The following is a 17,917-nucleotide window of genomic DNA, read 5'->3' as shown; positions in this document are numbered from 1 at the left end:
GTTTTGTTTATGACCTTGTAAAGAAACAGATATATAACCCCCGAGCATGACCAATGCATAATTCAAACATGGTAATATTCCCGGAATAGTAGCGGCACCCGGAATGCCTATATCTATCACTACGTACCGAAAAACATCCAAACGGCATCATTATTTTCTACATGTACATGGTGTTCATACATGTAGCAACACTACTTCCCAACCAAACTTTAAGAAAACAATAAAACGACAAAAAGAAAAAGTAATTTTACCTAAAAATTGATCAAACGAGGGCAAAGACATCAATATAGATTTATCAACTTTTTTTTCATGCGAATGTTTGGTTTTATTGGTTTTTGCAGTCTTTAACGTCTTGGAAAACAGCTATGGTCATATAAGGATTCATCCCTTGTTTGCGAGATGTATACACGTGAGTGCGTACGCATTTTTGGAAACCTGGATATGTTCGTGTTTGTCTCCTTGTGATAGCGCGGAACTGAAGCCGACTTCATAGTGCTACCTCACTGAAGTATACTGTAGATATCAAAAGGAAGCTCCATCTGGTAATTTAATGATGACAACGCGCAAAGCAGTCGTCCCACTCCGAAAATGCTGAAATCTAAGCGATAAAAAATGCTCCATTAGAGTCATGCAATGATAATCCTGATGATGATGATGATGATGATGCTGATGCTGCTGCTGATGATGATGATGCTCCTGCTGCTCCTCCTGATGATTGGTCAACTCCATTAATGAGGTGGTGTTATGCACCGCCACTTCATTGATAAGCTAATGCGTTACACGATCGATTTGTTGCCAATGCAATTTATTTAGAAATGTAGAAAATTGAAGCATCTATTTGTCATTCAAAAAATAAAGATTTATTTTTATCGATTCAGTGTGAACTCTGCCTCAAACAAGTTAAGTGCCGAGGAAACTGCGTGTCATGTAATTCAACTACTCAATGAAATAACACACTCTACAGTAAGGTTGTATTGTGTTATTTTGTTGGTTTTACTTGACAGAAAGATTGATTGCTCTGACTTGCTCTTCCGTCCACTGAGTCCCTGACTCGGTGTATAGTCGGTGTATAGAGACAGGTATGCATTTCCCTGTACATCGACTAAACTCAAGCAACCAGCAAAGACCTTCCGGTCTCTTACTAGAATATGGATTCATCTGTTGTGACCATTCCTCTCAAAATCAGTTATTTGTACTTATTGTGTGTGTGTGTGTGTGTGTGTGTGTGAGTGTGTGTGTGTGTGTGTGTGTGTGTGTGTGTGTGTGTCTGTGTGTGTGTGTGTGTGTGTGTGTGTGTGTGTGTCTGTGTGTGTGTCTGTCTGTCTGTGTGTCTGTCTGTCTGTCTGTCTGTGTGTGTGTCTGTCTGTGTGTGTGTGTGTGTGTGTCTGTCTGTCTGTCTGTCTGTCTGTCTGTCTGTCTGTGTGTCTGTCTGTGTGTCTGTCTGTGTGTGTGTGTGTGTGTGTGTGTGTGTCTGTCTGTCTGTCTGTCTGTCATTTAAGAGTGTGACTAAGATTTTAATGGCAGGTATCGTCGATGAAGGAAATGATACTTACTCTTCCGAAGTACCTAGCCTTTTTTCAGAAGACTCTATGCAAATATGTATATCTTTGAAAACTTTGCTCTCGTTTAATATATTTTTAGTTTAAATCATGATTTCGTTATTATGCTGCTATTCTTTGTTTTATACTCTGTTTATCCTTCCACTACATCGCATCCTAGCATCTTGTCTAAAGATTGTGTTGTCCTTGAAGCCTTTCAAAACCTTCCCACAATAATACCATCCCCCTCTCATGACGCGCGAACGCATAGTAAAGACCATCCACTCTCTCTCTCTCCTTCCATTTTACTTTAAAAGTGTTAGGTGAAGGCGTGACGTCAAAGGGTGTCATTTCCCCCGCTCTCTTAACGTTTGTTTTCCCGCAAATCCAAATTTTAACAATGTCACTTTTAAGCTTAAATTAGAAGTTTCCAAATTGAGCACAATAATAACCTTGGTTTGTTCAATTTTGTCACTGCTCCATAAATGGCAGGTTTAACGTCAAAGTGAGCGATGCACAGGGGAACGTGAATGGAAAATATTAATTGGAAGCGTCCCAGTCTTCAGACTAACATAATTGGTTTGGGCGACGTGTGCAATTTCTTCTTCAAGATGTATTGAGTTCACCAGACATAGAAAGACTTGAATGTTTGAAGCAGACGTTCTTAGCTCACATGGGATCATCTATAGATCAAGAGTAAACACTAGTGTCATTGGTTGGGCACATTGGGCGATTTGCATTTCTGCGCGGAAACGTGCGGGTGCTCTTCTCCAAATGGACTTAATGATATATAGTATTGATTCAGTAAGGTCATTAGAGCAAGCCTTGTTCGCTTAAGGTTTTAACCCCAGTTAGCATTGCAGGGCATATGTACTGCCGGATGACGCCAAAGCTGAAATGTTTCAGAGTATAACGAGAGTAAAACCACAATGTCGGAGTAACTTATCATGATTGCAAATGCTGTTATTTTACGTTTGAAAACTAAACCGACAGAGCTTACAACAAACTTTCAGTCAGTAATGAAAGATGGAATAAATCATTAAAATCGCAAATCACCATTATGTAATACATCTGTATACAATAATCCGGATGGCGATAATAAATTTGATTTATATAAAAAAAAAACATGGAATAACATTAGCTAAACTATGATTGCAACATATTTATTGTCATTTCATTGTACATGTATGATAGCTACACAACTCAAAAGCGTCTTCACGAATTCGACGTACTTTTCATCTTAAGTCAAAGTTACTAATGTCCGCTGTCGATATATTACCACTGTCTCCTGTCGATATATTACCACTATCTACTGTCGATATATTACCACTATCTACTGTCGATATATTACCGCTGTCTACTGTTCCTATGTTACCGCTGTCTACTGTCGATATATTACCACTGTCTACTGTCGATATATTACCACTGTCTACTGTCCCTATATAACCACTGTCTACTGTCTCTATATTACAACTGTCTACTGTCGATATATTACTACTGTCTACTGTCCCTATATTACCACTGTCTACTGTCGATATATTACCACTGTCTACTGTCGATATGTTACCACTGTCTACTGTCCCTATATTACCATTGTCTACTGTCCCTATATTACCACTGTCTACTGTCCCTATATTACCACTGTCTACTGTCGATATATTACCACTGTCTACTGTCGATATATTACCACTGTCTATTGTCGCTATGTTACCACTGTCTACTGTCGATATATTACCACTGTCTACTGTCTCTATATTACAACTGTCTACTGTCGATATATTACCACTGTCTACTGTCCCTATATTACCACTGCCTACTGTCGATATATTACCACTGTCTACTGTCGATATATTACCACTGTCTACTGTCGATATATTACCACTGTCTACTGTCGATATATTACCACTGTCTACTGTCGATATATTACCGCTGTCTACTGTCGATATATTAACACTGTCTACTGTCGATATATTACCACTGTCTACTGTCGATATATTACCACTGTCTACTGTCGATATATTACCACTGTCTACTGTCGATATATTACCACTGTCTACTGTCGATATATTACCACTGTCTACTGTCGATATATTACCACTGTCTACTGTCGATATATTACCACTGTCTACTGTCGATATATTACCACTGTCTACTGTCGATATATTACCACTGTCTACTGTCGATATATTACCACTGTCTACTGTCGATATATTACCACTGTCTACTGTCGATATAGTACCACTGTCTACTGTCGGTATATTACCACTGTCTACTGTCCCTATATTACCACTGTCTACTGTCGATATATTACCACTGTCTACTGTCGATATATTACGACTGTCTACTGTCCCTATATTACCACTGTCTACTGTCGCTATATTACCACTGTCTACTGTCGCTATATTACCACTGTCTACTGTCTCTATATTACCACTGTCTACTGTCCATATATTACCACTGTCTACTGTCCCTATATTACCACTGTCTACTGTCTCTATATTACCACTGTCTACTGTCCCTATATTACCACTGTCTACTGTCGATATATTACCACTGTCTACTGTCGATATATTACCACTGTCTACTGTCTCTATATTACCACTGTCTACTGTCGATATATTACCATTGTCTACTGTCTCTATATTACCACTGTCTACTGTCCCTATATTACCACTGTCTACTGTCTCTATATTACCACTGTCTACTGTCGCTATATTACCACTGTCTACTGTCGATATGTTACCACCGTCTACTGTCTCTATATTACCACTGTCTACTGTCTCTATATTACCACTGTCTACTGTCGCTATATTACCACTGTCTACTGTCAATATATTACCACTGTCTACTGTCGCTATATTACCACTGTCTACTGTCGATATATATTACCACTGTCTACTGTCGCTATATTACCACTGTCTACTGTCGATATATTACCGCTGTCTACTGTCGATATATTACCACTGTCTACTGTCGATATATTACCTCTGTCTACTGTCGTTATATTACCTCTGTCTACTGTCGCTGTATTTCAGTAATACATTCACTTTGTTACCACTGTCTACTTTCGCTTGATTTATCCGAAATGGTGGTATCATAAATTGAAATATTCCGCTTACTTCGGTCTTCGGAATACTCTTGTCAAGGATGAAGAAATGTTCGACTTTGGTATGGATATAGAATCCACAGGCCCACGCCCACAATTGATCTTATCAATATTATTAGAATTGTATTCATCATATAATGAGGTTTTATCATTACTTAACGGTATGCTGCAGTCATATGATCCAATCATACATTGATGTAATCAAAATATGGGAGAATGGAACTAAATCATATCTCGACAATACAGTATGATATAATGGTCATATGATATAATGGTAAAACTGAATGAAATTACGATAAAAATAAATCGTATGTTAGTGAAATCATATCATACAAACATGATATCTGATAATATATTGTTAAATTCAATTAACATGATAAAAGCAAATCATAAAACTACGATAACTAATAATAAAATGTTGAAAACCGAATCAAAAATCAAATGATGATCTAATCAAATCATAGTATAATAAATTCATTAATTCACCAAGGAAAACGTAAAACTGTAGAGCCATATCATTGATAGAATCTAATTCATATAATGAGAAAATGAAAACTAGATCATGAAAACATCATATATATTATGATGGCAAAATCAAATGATATTATATAAAATTTTGCTCATACATGACATCATAATTGTAGCGACACTAGGACTGCTGGTGACTCAATCTAGTGTGAATTGTCAAGACAGCTGGAGTTGCTGCCCTTCGAAGCATCAGCCATGTATCTGTTTCTCTAAAGAATAAAGTATATACTGCTAGTATTCGCGAACTACGATCATGTGGATGTAGAGAATAATTATCAAACACTTACGTTATCATACAAAAATAAACTTCCTTAAGAATGCACACAAAATGACATTGAAGACGCTAATTCATTCATCAACAACGCTTCAAGTAGATTTACTTGAATAGCAAATACCATCAAATGTTACGTAAAAAGAAATTCATGCAGTGTCTGTTTGGTTTGATGTGCTATTAATCAATGCCTATCAACAGCTATGGTCATTAAAGGACAGCCTCTCCTCGATTTGAGATGCATGCGTGTGGTAATGTTTTTGAAGGCTGCAACAACACAAGTGTTCAAAGAGTTATCCTTCCCTCGATCGACAGATTCCTGTGTCGAGAGCAAAGTATTAAAATGATCAAATCTTGATTCCTGTTATATTAAAGTGCTATTTTTGTTATCTGTAAGCCTTCCCTGGTTTGTACATTATTAACTGAAGGTGTCGTGGTAGTTATATGTAATTAAAGTCATTTATAATGTGAGCTAACTCGCGGTCAATAAGTTCTATTCATATTCAACTGGACTTTGTCTTAAGTTTTAGAGGGGAACATCTACAAACTAAAAACCGTGATTTAAGAAAGGTGTTTTAAACGTTTGACTCATAATCTGATATCATACAAAAAGTTTCAAATATCAGTTGTAAAGTTCATAACCTCGGTATGTTTACATTTCCAACCAGGTCAAAACTTCCGGACAAACAGGCTATTATACAAATCACCCAACGTTCAACTTTATCTCGCCGTATTGATAAAAAAATGTGCTTGGTGTACATGTACATATTTGTTTTAGGATGAGCTCACATTAAACAACTGAAGAGGAGTTTCCGCTTGATAATGTCTGGCTTGTTGTCTGCTAAGGCGGTCAGTTTCTAGTACGTTTACAGCTCGGTGTTAATATAGCCTCGCACACCTGCATTTCTCCTCCTGCTGAAACAAATATATTTTATCTGAAATATGGAAGACAGTTTACATCAGAATAATTCATTAGCCATTTAATGAAATGATGAAACTATGCTTTTATTGGTATATTTGGTATCACACAATGTTGTATAGGTATTCATATCAGAGTTAATGTAATATAAAATCTGTAGCGTATCGATAGCTGATCAAATATCATTAGCACACTGTGTGCTTTTACGTTATATTTATATACATGTAAATGCTTATATTTGTCGTCAATATTAAAATATTTAAGATCTCTGTACACAAAATGCCGACTAATCACACATGTAGTGTAAATTGAGTAACACTAAGTTTCGGACAACTTTGTTGCTGTCGATCTGTTGTCCAATATATATCTTTATCTCAAAACGATCGGTACCCAAGGTGCCTAGCTGACAATCGCTTTACTGGCTAGTCAAATATATAAGTATTTGATTAACAAAAATGAATGTAAAGCTATGTCCCTTTAAATAGAATGGCAGGTTCAGATAGACTTTTAACATGTCTGTATGTTTGCTTCTAATTATGACCTCATGGTTCTAATTGCTGACTCTTTAATACCACGTGTTCAGATTGCGAAATATATCCGACCATACAAGGCCACATCAATGACATGTTCCGTCAGATTAAATATCTAAAACATACACATTTGTCTCTAAGTTACATACATGTACCAAGGATTTAATTGTATACCGATAACAAATGTACTACTGTGGTATTGTGATCACCCGTTTAGAGTGTATACATGTATCTCTGTAATATATAACGACTCCATAAACTGCTAAGATAGCTTGAGAGAATATATTCATTCCTTAAGAACCATAATACAGTTAAAGCCACAATACAACTAGTTTGAACGCATCCGGATAACTAAAGCTCACTACAAATTAATATTTACCGTCCCTGGAAATAATAATGTGTAGGTTAAATCAAAGCGCAATACAAACTAAAGACAATGGTCTACAAAATCAAAAACAACAAAGAAAGTAAGCAATACTTCTTACTTAAAATCGATAAAATTGCGGGTAGAATAGCATTCCAACGTGGTAACGAAATGCTATTTCACATTCAAAATCGATTAAGAGGTTAATTCAAAATATTAATTTAGATATAAACATTGAATCGATACTTAATGTGTTCAAAAAAGGGCAATAAGTGTCCTTTAAATCTAGGTGTAATCCAGAAAATCACCAGGTTTATCAAAAAGCGCAAAGACTTTACATACAAAATATGTAACACGAGGGGAAAGCATTGCTTTGATTGAATTCGGACTTCAGATTTTATATCAGACAAAAGCGTGAACTATCCCTATGACAATTGTTTTTACAATGTAAACGTAAAATATTTAATGATGTTTTTTCTCTTTTTGTTTTGCTTTTGTATTCATGGGTTTAACATCCTCGCGACTGACAGGGTCATGTGAGGACGGGTGACTGATGACTACTAATTATAAACCTATATGAACACTTTTTATTTAAAAATACATGTATATTTACACTATACTTCGATTTACTCCTACAAGCTTACCATATTTACATTTCTATAAATAATCCTAGCAACCGAAACCATTGTTTTCAATTTATTGATTTTTTAACTACATGCACAGCAAACAAAAGTGACGCACGTTAATAATTCATCGTTAAGCGGGCAGCAACGGATGATCTAAGGAATTATATAGATACGATTATTTTATTCAGCTAATAACTATGATTAATTGATAGACATGTGAGACAGTTAATTATAACTAAGGCCTTTTTACAGCGTCTCATCATAATTAAGATGATATGGACAAATAAATGGTTCATGAAAACGTTTTTAAAAAGGAACAACATCAAACAATCAAACAATGTCGAAAGTTTAAAGACTCACAGGTATATAGTAAAAAAACAGCTCGTTCAGAGAACGGATCCTAATGTGAAAATGAATCGGACTTCACGCAAAACAACAACCTTGGAAGGTGACTCCATGTTTGTCAATATGATATCGGGGAGTCGAACCCAAACCGTCTTGGTGATAGGCGAGCAGGTTATCTACTTTGCCATACGACAACTTATATGTGTTAAGAAGTAAGTCCCACTTTTTTTCTGGAATTTATAACTCTGTGAAGAAATGGCACATTAAGATTAAAGAAAAAACCTTCTTCGATGAAGTTTTCGACAAAAGGAAGAATGTTTTGTACAAATTTTAAGTATAAGATGCAAATCGAACACATGTATTTTAATAGTTGTCATAAAGTTACACGTGCATATTAAGTTAACCTGTCACCTTATTTACACAGCCAAGCCAATACTTATTGAAAAATTATGAAACTGGTATTAATCACACTTGTCTAGTCAAAGTTAATCGTCTTCTTTCACAACTACCAGTGCACATATGTACACAACACATACATACTATCATTGTCGGTGAAGATGTAGACTGCTGACGTGTATAAACGCATAACAATAAGGAGAAGATGATAGAGCGAGCACATAAAAATTAATGCTACTTCAAACTGACGGAAAAATACCTGACAAAACCTATCATGATTATGATTTCCTATTGGTCGTTATAGCACGTGTTGGTCCACGTCAGATAAGGCTGTTTAAATGTCTTTGTCAATTCAAATGTGCACTCGTATTTTGACCTCTTTATATCAATACTCATTTTATGCGTCATTCTCTGAACATTGTATTTCAACGGCTAGATAGTTGAGAGGGATTAACATTGCGATTTATTTAGAAATCCAACACTGATACCCACACGATGTTTATTACTTATACGGACAGTTAGCAGACACTTTTTACAGACACAGAAAATTACTACCAATGAAAGTAATTATTTGTATATAATTCATTAAAAAATATTGAAATGTCGTTTGCTAAAGATTTTTTTTACATTTGATCCCTGTGACCGTGTAAGTAGGGCAAGATCATTCACTTGAACTTCACCCATGCATGTTACTTGCCCAATATCAGGTACCCGGGCCTCATGATTATCGAGAAGAAATCGTTTTAACGTTTTAGCATATTTGACTCCCGTCACGTTGAAAATAGGTCAAGGTCATTCATTTGAACAAATTTGGTAGCCGTTTATCCTAGCATGCTACAGACCTAATGTCAGTACCATGGACCTTTTGGTTTTTGAGAAGAAGTTGTTAACTTAAAAAACAGTTAACGCCGGACTGACGGACGACAGACGCCTAGCCACGACTAACTTAGGGCAAAAGATCTTTAAACACCATTTATTATTTGCAGATGTGTTAAAACGGGTTGTTTTTATCTATTTAACAATATCCACAATGTAAGATAAAGGTGGTAAAGAACATGTAGAGAAATGCTGGTTATATACTAGGAAAGATTACAGAAATTAAAGGAGGCTTTGGAAAGAAAGTAAGCAAGATCGTTAAGAGGAATTCAGTTAAAAGATAGATACGGAACATCTAACAAACAGTCTCCACACAGCAAAATATGTCTGATTCAAACTTTGATATAGCGAAAGATGATAAGGATCGGATCCAGAGGGACAAAAGGATCGGATCCAGAGGGACAAAAAATTAATGTTTGGTAAGAAAGAAACAAAGACACCAGAAATGGAATGAAGGAAAAATAAATAAAAGAGATGCTGTCTGTATTCACACTTAAGACAACAGAAAAAACAAGGTTGCTTAGAAAAAGAGAACAATTGTAATAAGGACCAATTTTTGGTGTCTTTTGGCAACACAGAAGATAAATTAAAGATATGTTTAGAAATGTTAATAAACAATAAGGGGACATTTTAAAGCCAGAAACGATCAAACAATGAAAGAAAGGAAAGCTGAATCACAATAAGACAATGAATAAATAAAAAAATAAATAAGGGGAATGAACAAACCGAAGCAGGGGAAGGCATAGATTATGTCAACCGAGTGCGAGGTTCTCCGTGGAGGACAATTACGTGTTACGTATGGCAAGACAAAACAGTACCAACTCTAAATCAAAGTTTAATTGTCTGAATTATGCCAAGCACCACATTAGAGGTTGAACAGATTTGTGTTTATTATTGGAGCATGCTACTAACCAGAAGCTGAGTAGAAATGACACAACTAAGTCAGCCTACGGCCCGGGTCAATTATATAACTAATAACAAGTACACAGACACTTAATTTGATCATATTTGAAGGTTTCTATTGTGTGGGGAAAAAAAATGAAAAAAAAAATGCGTTATTATCCAATAACAAATATATGGATGTTTGTAACGTCACTTTAGATTTGATAGAGCAAGGAAAGCTCCGCAAATACTTTTTAGAGAAAAGGGCCAATTGAAGAAAGAAAGCATATTAGGTCTGATTAACGAAGATTAGATTATAAGGAATATTTGAAATGGTGTTTACGATTTGAAGCCATATCACATATAACAGAGTGTTGTCTCTGTGTAAATTGTTTCTTGTTTGATAAAGTAAGAACATTTCATCCTCCGTTGGATTTTAAACGGAGATGTCTTTTTTCTACTTAATGAAAGAGGAGAAATTCGAGTGTTTAAGGAGATATGTGAAGAATGTAACTTCTACTCACCAACAACAATGATGTAATAACAACGACAATACATTATACATGTATTTATATATTGTTTCATGGTAATTGTAAATTGCGTTAGTTATGTAAAAGATGAAGAAATGGTAAATATACCCTTAGCATTATAAATATCCTAGGTTGTCTGAATTTGTACCTGTAATCGGATTTATGTATTACTAACAGGTGACATCATAAGGAAGCGGAGACGTGTCTGATTCTGCACGTTGTTATGATGCAATTTATTCTGTACAGACACGGTTACAAGGTCAGATAAACCCCGGGGATGACATTTCCGTGTTTTGAATATAATTTTACCCAATAAGTATAATACATTTAAATGTCTATACGTTATTTATTCCTGGGCATGCTAATGGCCACTCAGTATGCCTATTTCTTTAGAGTATTAGTACAAACATATTTACAAACACGATACCTGTCAGTGTAAACCCGCGTAGATGATGAAACAGTGGCTAATCTGTCACACCTTTCTACGTTTTTGGTAGAAGCATATTAAACTAAATAGCATGTCACTTGGTGTTGATTTCACGTTTAAGTCAACATGTCTCAATTTGTTGGTAGGTGGAGAGCAGAGACAACTTCCGATGAGGTTCCAGGTTATACAGAGTTTATGCCTGTTCTAGGTAAGATAATAATGTATTCCATTGAAACAATTAACAATCCGTAGGAGAGCTCAGAATTATAATTTATAAGAATGTGACATCTGTAGTACACTAAAATATTTTAACAGGATCACACTTGGTTTTTATGCCTCTTGGATTAACAAAGTAATGAAATGATATTTTGATAAATTTTGACTGCATACGTATTGTATGTAAGACTTTAGAATCATTGTGGAGTACTAGAAGGACGACACAGCTGAATTCTGATATTAACATCCTTGACGAGTCCTAGTTCTGCCCCAAACATAACTAACGAGTCCTAGACGGACGACACAGCTATATAGTGTCCCTGGAATCAACGACAGGTCCTATATGGTTGATACACCTCTGTGGTGCCCCTGGCAACACTTACGAGTCATAGACGGACGACACAGTTGCATGGTGCCTTTGTCATCAATTACGAGTCATAGGCGGAAGACACAGTTGTATATTGCTTCTTTCATCACGTACGAGTCCTAGACGGACGATACAGCTGTATTATGCAGTTTTGTATTCGCTTTCTATGACTAAAGTAATATCAAATGGTTATATTGATGTTGTGGTTATATACAAACTTACTTGTAATAAAAATATTATCTAAAATCAAAAAGTCCACTCTTGGTGAAATGTCCTTTTTCAGATGTACCAGAACACGTTCAAGAGATGATAAAAGGTAGAATTGTTACTCTTGAGTTAGCCCTAGAAGGGGATACGTGGACATCGAAATCAAGTCTGGAGGGAATGCCGGGGAGGATCAACAAGTTCAAGCTTGGACAAGATGTAGAATCGGAGAGGATGGACGGGACCATACAGAACGTGAGGACGTCTTGTTTACAGACATTTAAAAATAAATGTATAGATAGCATTGTGTATCAAAGTAGGATGGTCGAAGGCGGCCGTTTGATGAATTTCTTTAATTATTGTATCACTGTGTACACTGTGGTAATGCAGGTTGTAGCTTGCATTAAAATGAGCATTTTGTTTCCTTTTTCTTTTTTAAAGTTTTAAACAGTTTAACAAATCACATGTCATCAGCCAGGCCCATGGTTGGACATGTTACCTACAAAGCATGGTAGTGATATATATTCATTTAAAATATCACTGATTTATCTGGATTGGCTTATTAGACCCTTAAAGTATAACCTTTAGTATTCAAATGTTTTAAGTGATTGATTCTAGTAGATACTGAAAGTGTTCTTTATAATAACACCCAAGGAAACCTCCGATATACTCATGTCTTAAAAAGCTTTGTAAAATGATGATGTTTTACGCCTGTTAGCTCAATATACGCATATTATTGTTAAGGTGACGTAAAATATACACTTTTATCAAATATTTTGTGATATTTACATTTCAAAAGTAAAACCCGAATAATGTGTCAAGTTAATCAAACATTGGGCCTGATGCACGTTATATCGTAGTATTACATTGCTCATCAAATACAGCAAATAACATCCCAACTCCCCAAATACGACTTGTATACATCTGTGTAATGTTTTCAGTTCAGAAATATCACTGATGGCGATACATGGATTGAGGAAATTACGCCAGTGTCCAATCCCAATGGGAATTCTATTGTGACGAAACGAACAGTAAACGGCGATGTAATGGACGTAGTAAGTACCTGACTGACAATATCATTAGTCCTTGTATAGAAACATCGATATTGTGTACACTGTATTGGTCGATATCGTGTAGATATACACGGTATTTGTCGATATTGTGTAAATATACACGATATTTGTCAATATTCTGTAAATACAATGTATACAAGGTATTTGTCAGTGTTATGTAAATATATACGGTATTTGTCAAAATTATGTAAATATACACGATATTTGTCAATATTATGTAAATTTAAACGGTATTTGTGAATGATGATGTACATGTTGTGTGCTACTACATATATTATATAGGTCACTGAAGACGCTTACCCTCCCGGCACACTTGTTCTTTGTTTCTGTATTAACCTAAATGATTTTATTACATTGTTCCGTTTTCTTATGCATTGTTACCCACGTGCATTGTACGTGAAATAAAAGTTCCCCATGCAATAACTGTTTAAGGAAGTAACCCGTTATTTACATATTTCATAATGTTATCAACATTTCAACAATCTTTATAGTTCAAAAGACTGCATCCTATGCCGGCGTTATTTGAATGAGCTATGTACTGGATAGTTAGTGGTTATATAAGTGGTAGATAACGACCGATTATTATCTTGTATAACGGACTTCTAAATGCACGAAGGTGAGGTATACATGCAAGTCCATATTGAGTTCTCATTATCTGTATTTCAGAACGTAACCATTGTTGGACAGGGAGCCTCGATATCGTTTAAGATGCTAAGACAGTAGGCTGTATTTCCATTTAGTCTTCACTCCATCCATCACGGCCATGCTTAGTGCCCAGCGTGAAAGAAGTGTACTTTTATCTCTTTGTCTCATGAACTTAAATACAATTGTATATTGTTTTAATTGTTCTAGCTATCACACTTAATTGTGTTATTGGTGTATATCTTAATTGATATTTATGCTTTACACTCAGAAAGAAAACTTGATTAACAGGTTTTGAGTAAAATAACCACCAACATGGTGACTTTAGAATTGATTATATACATTGGAGCCGTTTTTGTGACTCAAAAATACTAGTTATAATAAGAATAACGAAGGATTCCAACACAGTATGATTGTATTCCATAAACAATACAATCAACTACTTTATGATGACAATAATCTCAAATCCATGTCAGCTAGAGGGTTTGCCTGCCTTTTATATGTCAGGGACAAAGGTAGTTGGCTAGTTATGTACAATCCATGAATTGAAATCAAATAATTCTATAACATCACTATTATTGATTATTCGCTAGTTATCACAAATTATTAATGTCCTTTCCGCAAAAGTATACACATTCAACAATGCCTAAATTTTATTAACAGCATAATGATTAACAGTTGGGCATAGAATGATTACAGGTGGTTTACTCTTTAATCATGAGTATTAGGGTTTCTCATGTTTTCAACACTAGAATTTCTAAATTATTGACTAATGTAAATGTGAATGTACAGTTGTATATTAAAACAAAAATCTTTATTTCCACCAAATGTTTTTATTTCTATAGTATTTGTTCACATGATAGACATTATTAGATGTGTAACATACATATTTTTCCACCAACAAGATCTTGCCGAAACAGTATATACTTTATGGAAATCGGTCGAAGGACGAAACAGCTGAATAATACAATATTCGCAGTTCAGTATATATTGTATCTATCGATAAACTTTTATTTAAGGGGTTATTGACCTGTGTGCCTATTTGTACACTCCTTTGTATGACTATGTTACGCTATCGGACATCAATAAGCATCACTTATCTCAGACATTATTCTCAGGTTTCTCCGTGATAGATTATTTATTTGGTTAAAAATATAATTATAAAAATGACACAGATGTTTTGTTTATGAACACATCCAAAAAACTATTATAGATTTACATGTTAAAATCTTACCACACATTTTTAGTAAAGATATATCGATCGGTAGCCACACAAAATCGGTGGTGAAATGCTTCAAAGCAAAATCAAATAATTGTCGGTCATTGTACAGTATTTAACTTGATATTTGTTAATATTGTACGTGACTATGGTATAGTCTACATTGAGAACATTTAAACAACAAAGAGCTTCTATCGGCAATATTTGATCAGTTGGTTCTCCGACATAATGGAAACATATGGCTTCACACGTAACACTAGGTACACATAATGATTCCGACAAAGATCGCGCTGCTCTGGAAAGTGGAAGCATAATCGGAACCCGACTGACAAACTGTACGGCAGGTACAGGGCCGCGCATTGTGAAATCTTCACACTTGATAAATGGTGTGTGAAATATATAACCTGCCTGTATTGCGAAATAGGCACGTGATGTGAAATAGGGAGCAGGTACACATTAAGTAGAACAATCCCTATCTAGCATACTCGTGGACATTGCTGCGTAAAATAGGTGTTCTAATATTGATATAAAAAAGACGATAGATGAAAATGAATTATCATATTAAATTGGTTTTGAATGTAGTCGTCATTGCTGTTATACACAATATCAATCTCAATATAATTAATGACGTCATATCCTTTCCTACACACAAGTTGATATAAGCAATATAATTGCTTTTCTGTTTGACAAACTGAGCTAAACTGTCTTGAAAACAAAAGAAAAGCTACCTTACTCATTATCCATATCATATACTGACGTTTGATTGGATTCCTAATCTTCTCAGAAATAAACTTTAGAAAAAAATATTATTTCTGTCTCGGCCAATTCTTCAACCTAGCCTTTATTAAAACTTTTTAAGTATGTAGCACTGCACTACATGATCCAGAAGTTGAATTTAATAATGAGATTTCGAAGATCTCAAAAGAGCTTTAATGAGTCTGAATTGAACAACCGCTCTAGATCTGTAGCTTTTATCACCTATTGACAACCGATGCTACATATGAACTTAAGAACGCGTTTGTTCATTTTGGGAGCCTTCTGTTCCGAGGAAGGAGAACGACTATACCACTTCAATTGATTTAAAATACCATATCGCATAAGAACATAATATTATTTAATATCTGTCATGACAGACTGTTTTTTTGCGTATTTATCAGAAAAAAACTTCTATTTCTTAAGATGTATTGATGATGTATTGTCTCTAAACAGATTGCTCAATTTCTTTATGGTAAACTCATGGCTACCCTTACATGGGAAGCGATGTAATGCGTATTTATAACACAGGACTTACTATTAGTAAATTGTTAATCACCATTCAATATTACATTTAATTTAACCTCTCAGCAGTGTTGAGCGTGTCCTGAATTTCAGTAAAATTGGTATGAGTCATGGAGTCAAACAATAATTAAAGACTATATTAAACTTGTAGAAGGCGTGGGTTAAATGATCAAGTAGGTAGTTTCATGTAACATAACACATTCTGTTCGAACATATGTGGAGTTTACGTAACCATTTCTAATTAATATTTATCTAAATTCACATTGTCATGATTAATTTTGTTCCGTGCTAAAAGTCCTAAAAGTCGTAACAAGTACCGAATAAATGTGTTTGGCAAGTTTTGACAAGAGGAGGGGGAAGGTTGTGTTAGTGACAAATATCGATGGATACATACTGTATACATTCTAAACACGCAATTTACACAGAAACTCAATGGGCGAAAAGATAAAACTCCTTCTGTCCTACCTTCAGCGACAATTAAGGGATGAGATTAGATATATGTTTATTGGATAAATACCGTGTGGAAGTGTTATGGTTTGCATCATGATCTGAGGGTTAATTAGTTTGCATTTCGGTATTCACTGATTGTTCCTAAGAATGCAAATTAATCCTTAAGATCATTTGAAAATCCCGTGGTAAGGACTATATTACCCGGAAAGAATGACCTTTAATTAATTGCTGTAAGTAATTAATGATATGATAGAATGTTTACCGTTGTTTACTTAATGCAGACACTGCATTATTTCAGAAAACATGTTTCCGCATTTATGGTGTAATCGTCGATACACAAGTGGGGCTGAGGAGGGTTTACAGCAATCGGAACACCTCGCCTCCGTCTGCGAACGTTGTTTCGAAGAAAATGACGAGGAGTTCCGATTGGGTTTACAGGATTCAAGATTCAGACTGTAACTATCTTGTTTCATGGATTAACTAAAAGCAAACCAATGCTTTCAACAAAATATTTATTTTATTCAGGATTTGTTGATGTTTGCTGTTGACTATTTATACATCTTCACATGAAATTTGACGGTAACTGCCATGGATAAGGGCGTGCTGGACAGATTGGCCTAGACAGGGATGTCATAGATATGACCCTGACCTAGATAACTAAATTTAGCGTAAATATCTCTCTCGTGGGGTAGCTTCTTTACCGTCGGGACAAGAATCATTGGTTGTCACCCGGTAAACCTCGTGTTTGACGACGTAGGAATCACTTGTCCAAACCCTCATGATCAGACCGTATTAGTGATGGTTTCAGTTAATCATTAATAACTCATTATTCCGAAATATGTATGAAAATTTGATTCAAAACGTTTGCATTAATAACGTTCAATACAGGTGTATAGAATTATAGAAAAACTTAATTTCTACATTCAATAGAATACACTATTATTATTGGTTATGAGTTATTGATATAGTTTTATAAACACAACATTAACCATATTCAGGCTGTATTGATTTAAGGACCTTAGTATGTATACATTGTACCCAGAATTTGCAAACAATCTGGCCAATGTCCACATTAGACGTGTACCAAATGTAAACATACGTCACTGTCGTTGACTAGCGTCAGTGATATT

At 35.2% G+C, this 17,917-nt stretch overlaps 1 protein-coding gene across 1 annotated transcript; it reads left to right on the top strand.

Moving 5' to 3' along the window:
* The first annotated feature begins 11,336 nt into the window (after positions 1-11,336).
* Positions 11,337-14,657, top strand: LOC117336444 (fatty acid-binding protein-like). Its single transcript, XM_033896957.1, has 4 exons — positions 11,337-11,546; positions 12,205-12,380; positions 13,067-13,180; positions 13,865-14,657. Exons 1-4 carry the CDS (start codon positions 11,465-11,467, stop codon positions 13,919-13,921), a joined length of 429 nt encoding a protein of 142 aa, XP_033752848.1. The 5' UTR covers positions 11,337-11,464; the 3' UTR covers positions 13,922-14,657.
* Positions 14,658-17,917: the final 3,260 nt, after the last annotated feature.

This window comes from Pecten maximus, chromosome 10 (assembly GCF_902652985.1).
Source record: "Pecten maximus chromosome 10, xPecMax1.1, whole genome shotgun sequence".
NCBI classification, from domain to species: domain Eukaryota; kingdom Metazoa; phylum Mollusca; class Bivalvia; order Pectinida; family Pectinidae; genus Pecten; species Pecten maximus.
The sequence above is the reverse complement of the archived record's forward strand: the minus strand, read 5'-3'. Positions and strand labels throughout refer to the sequence as shown.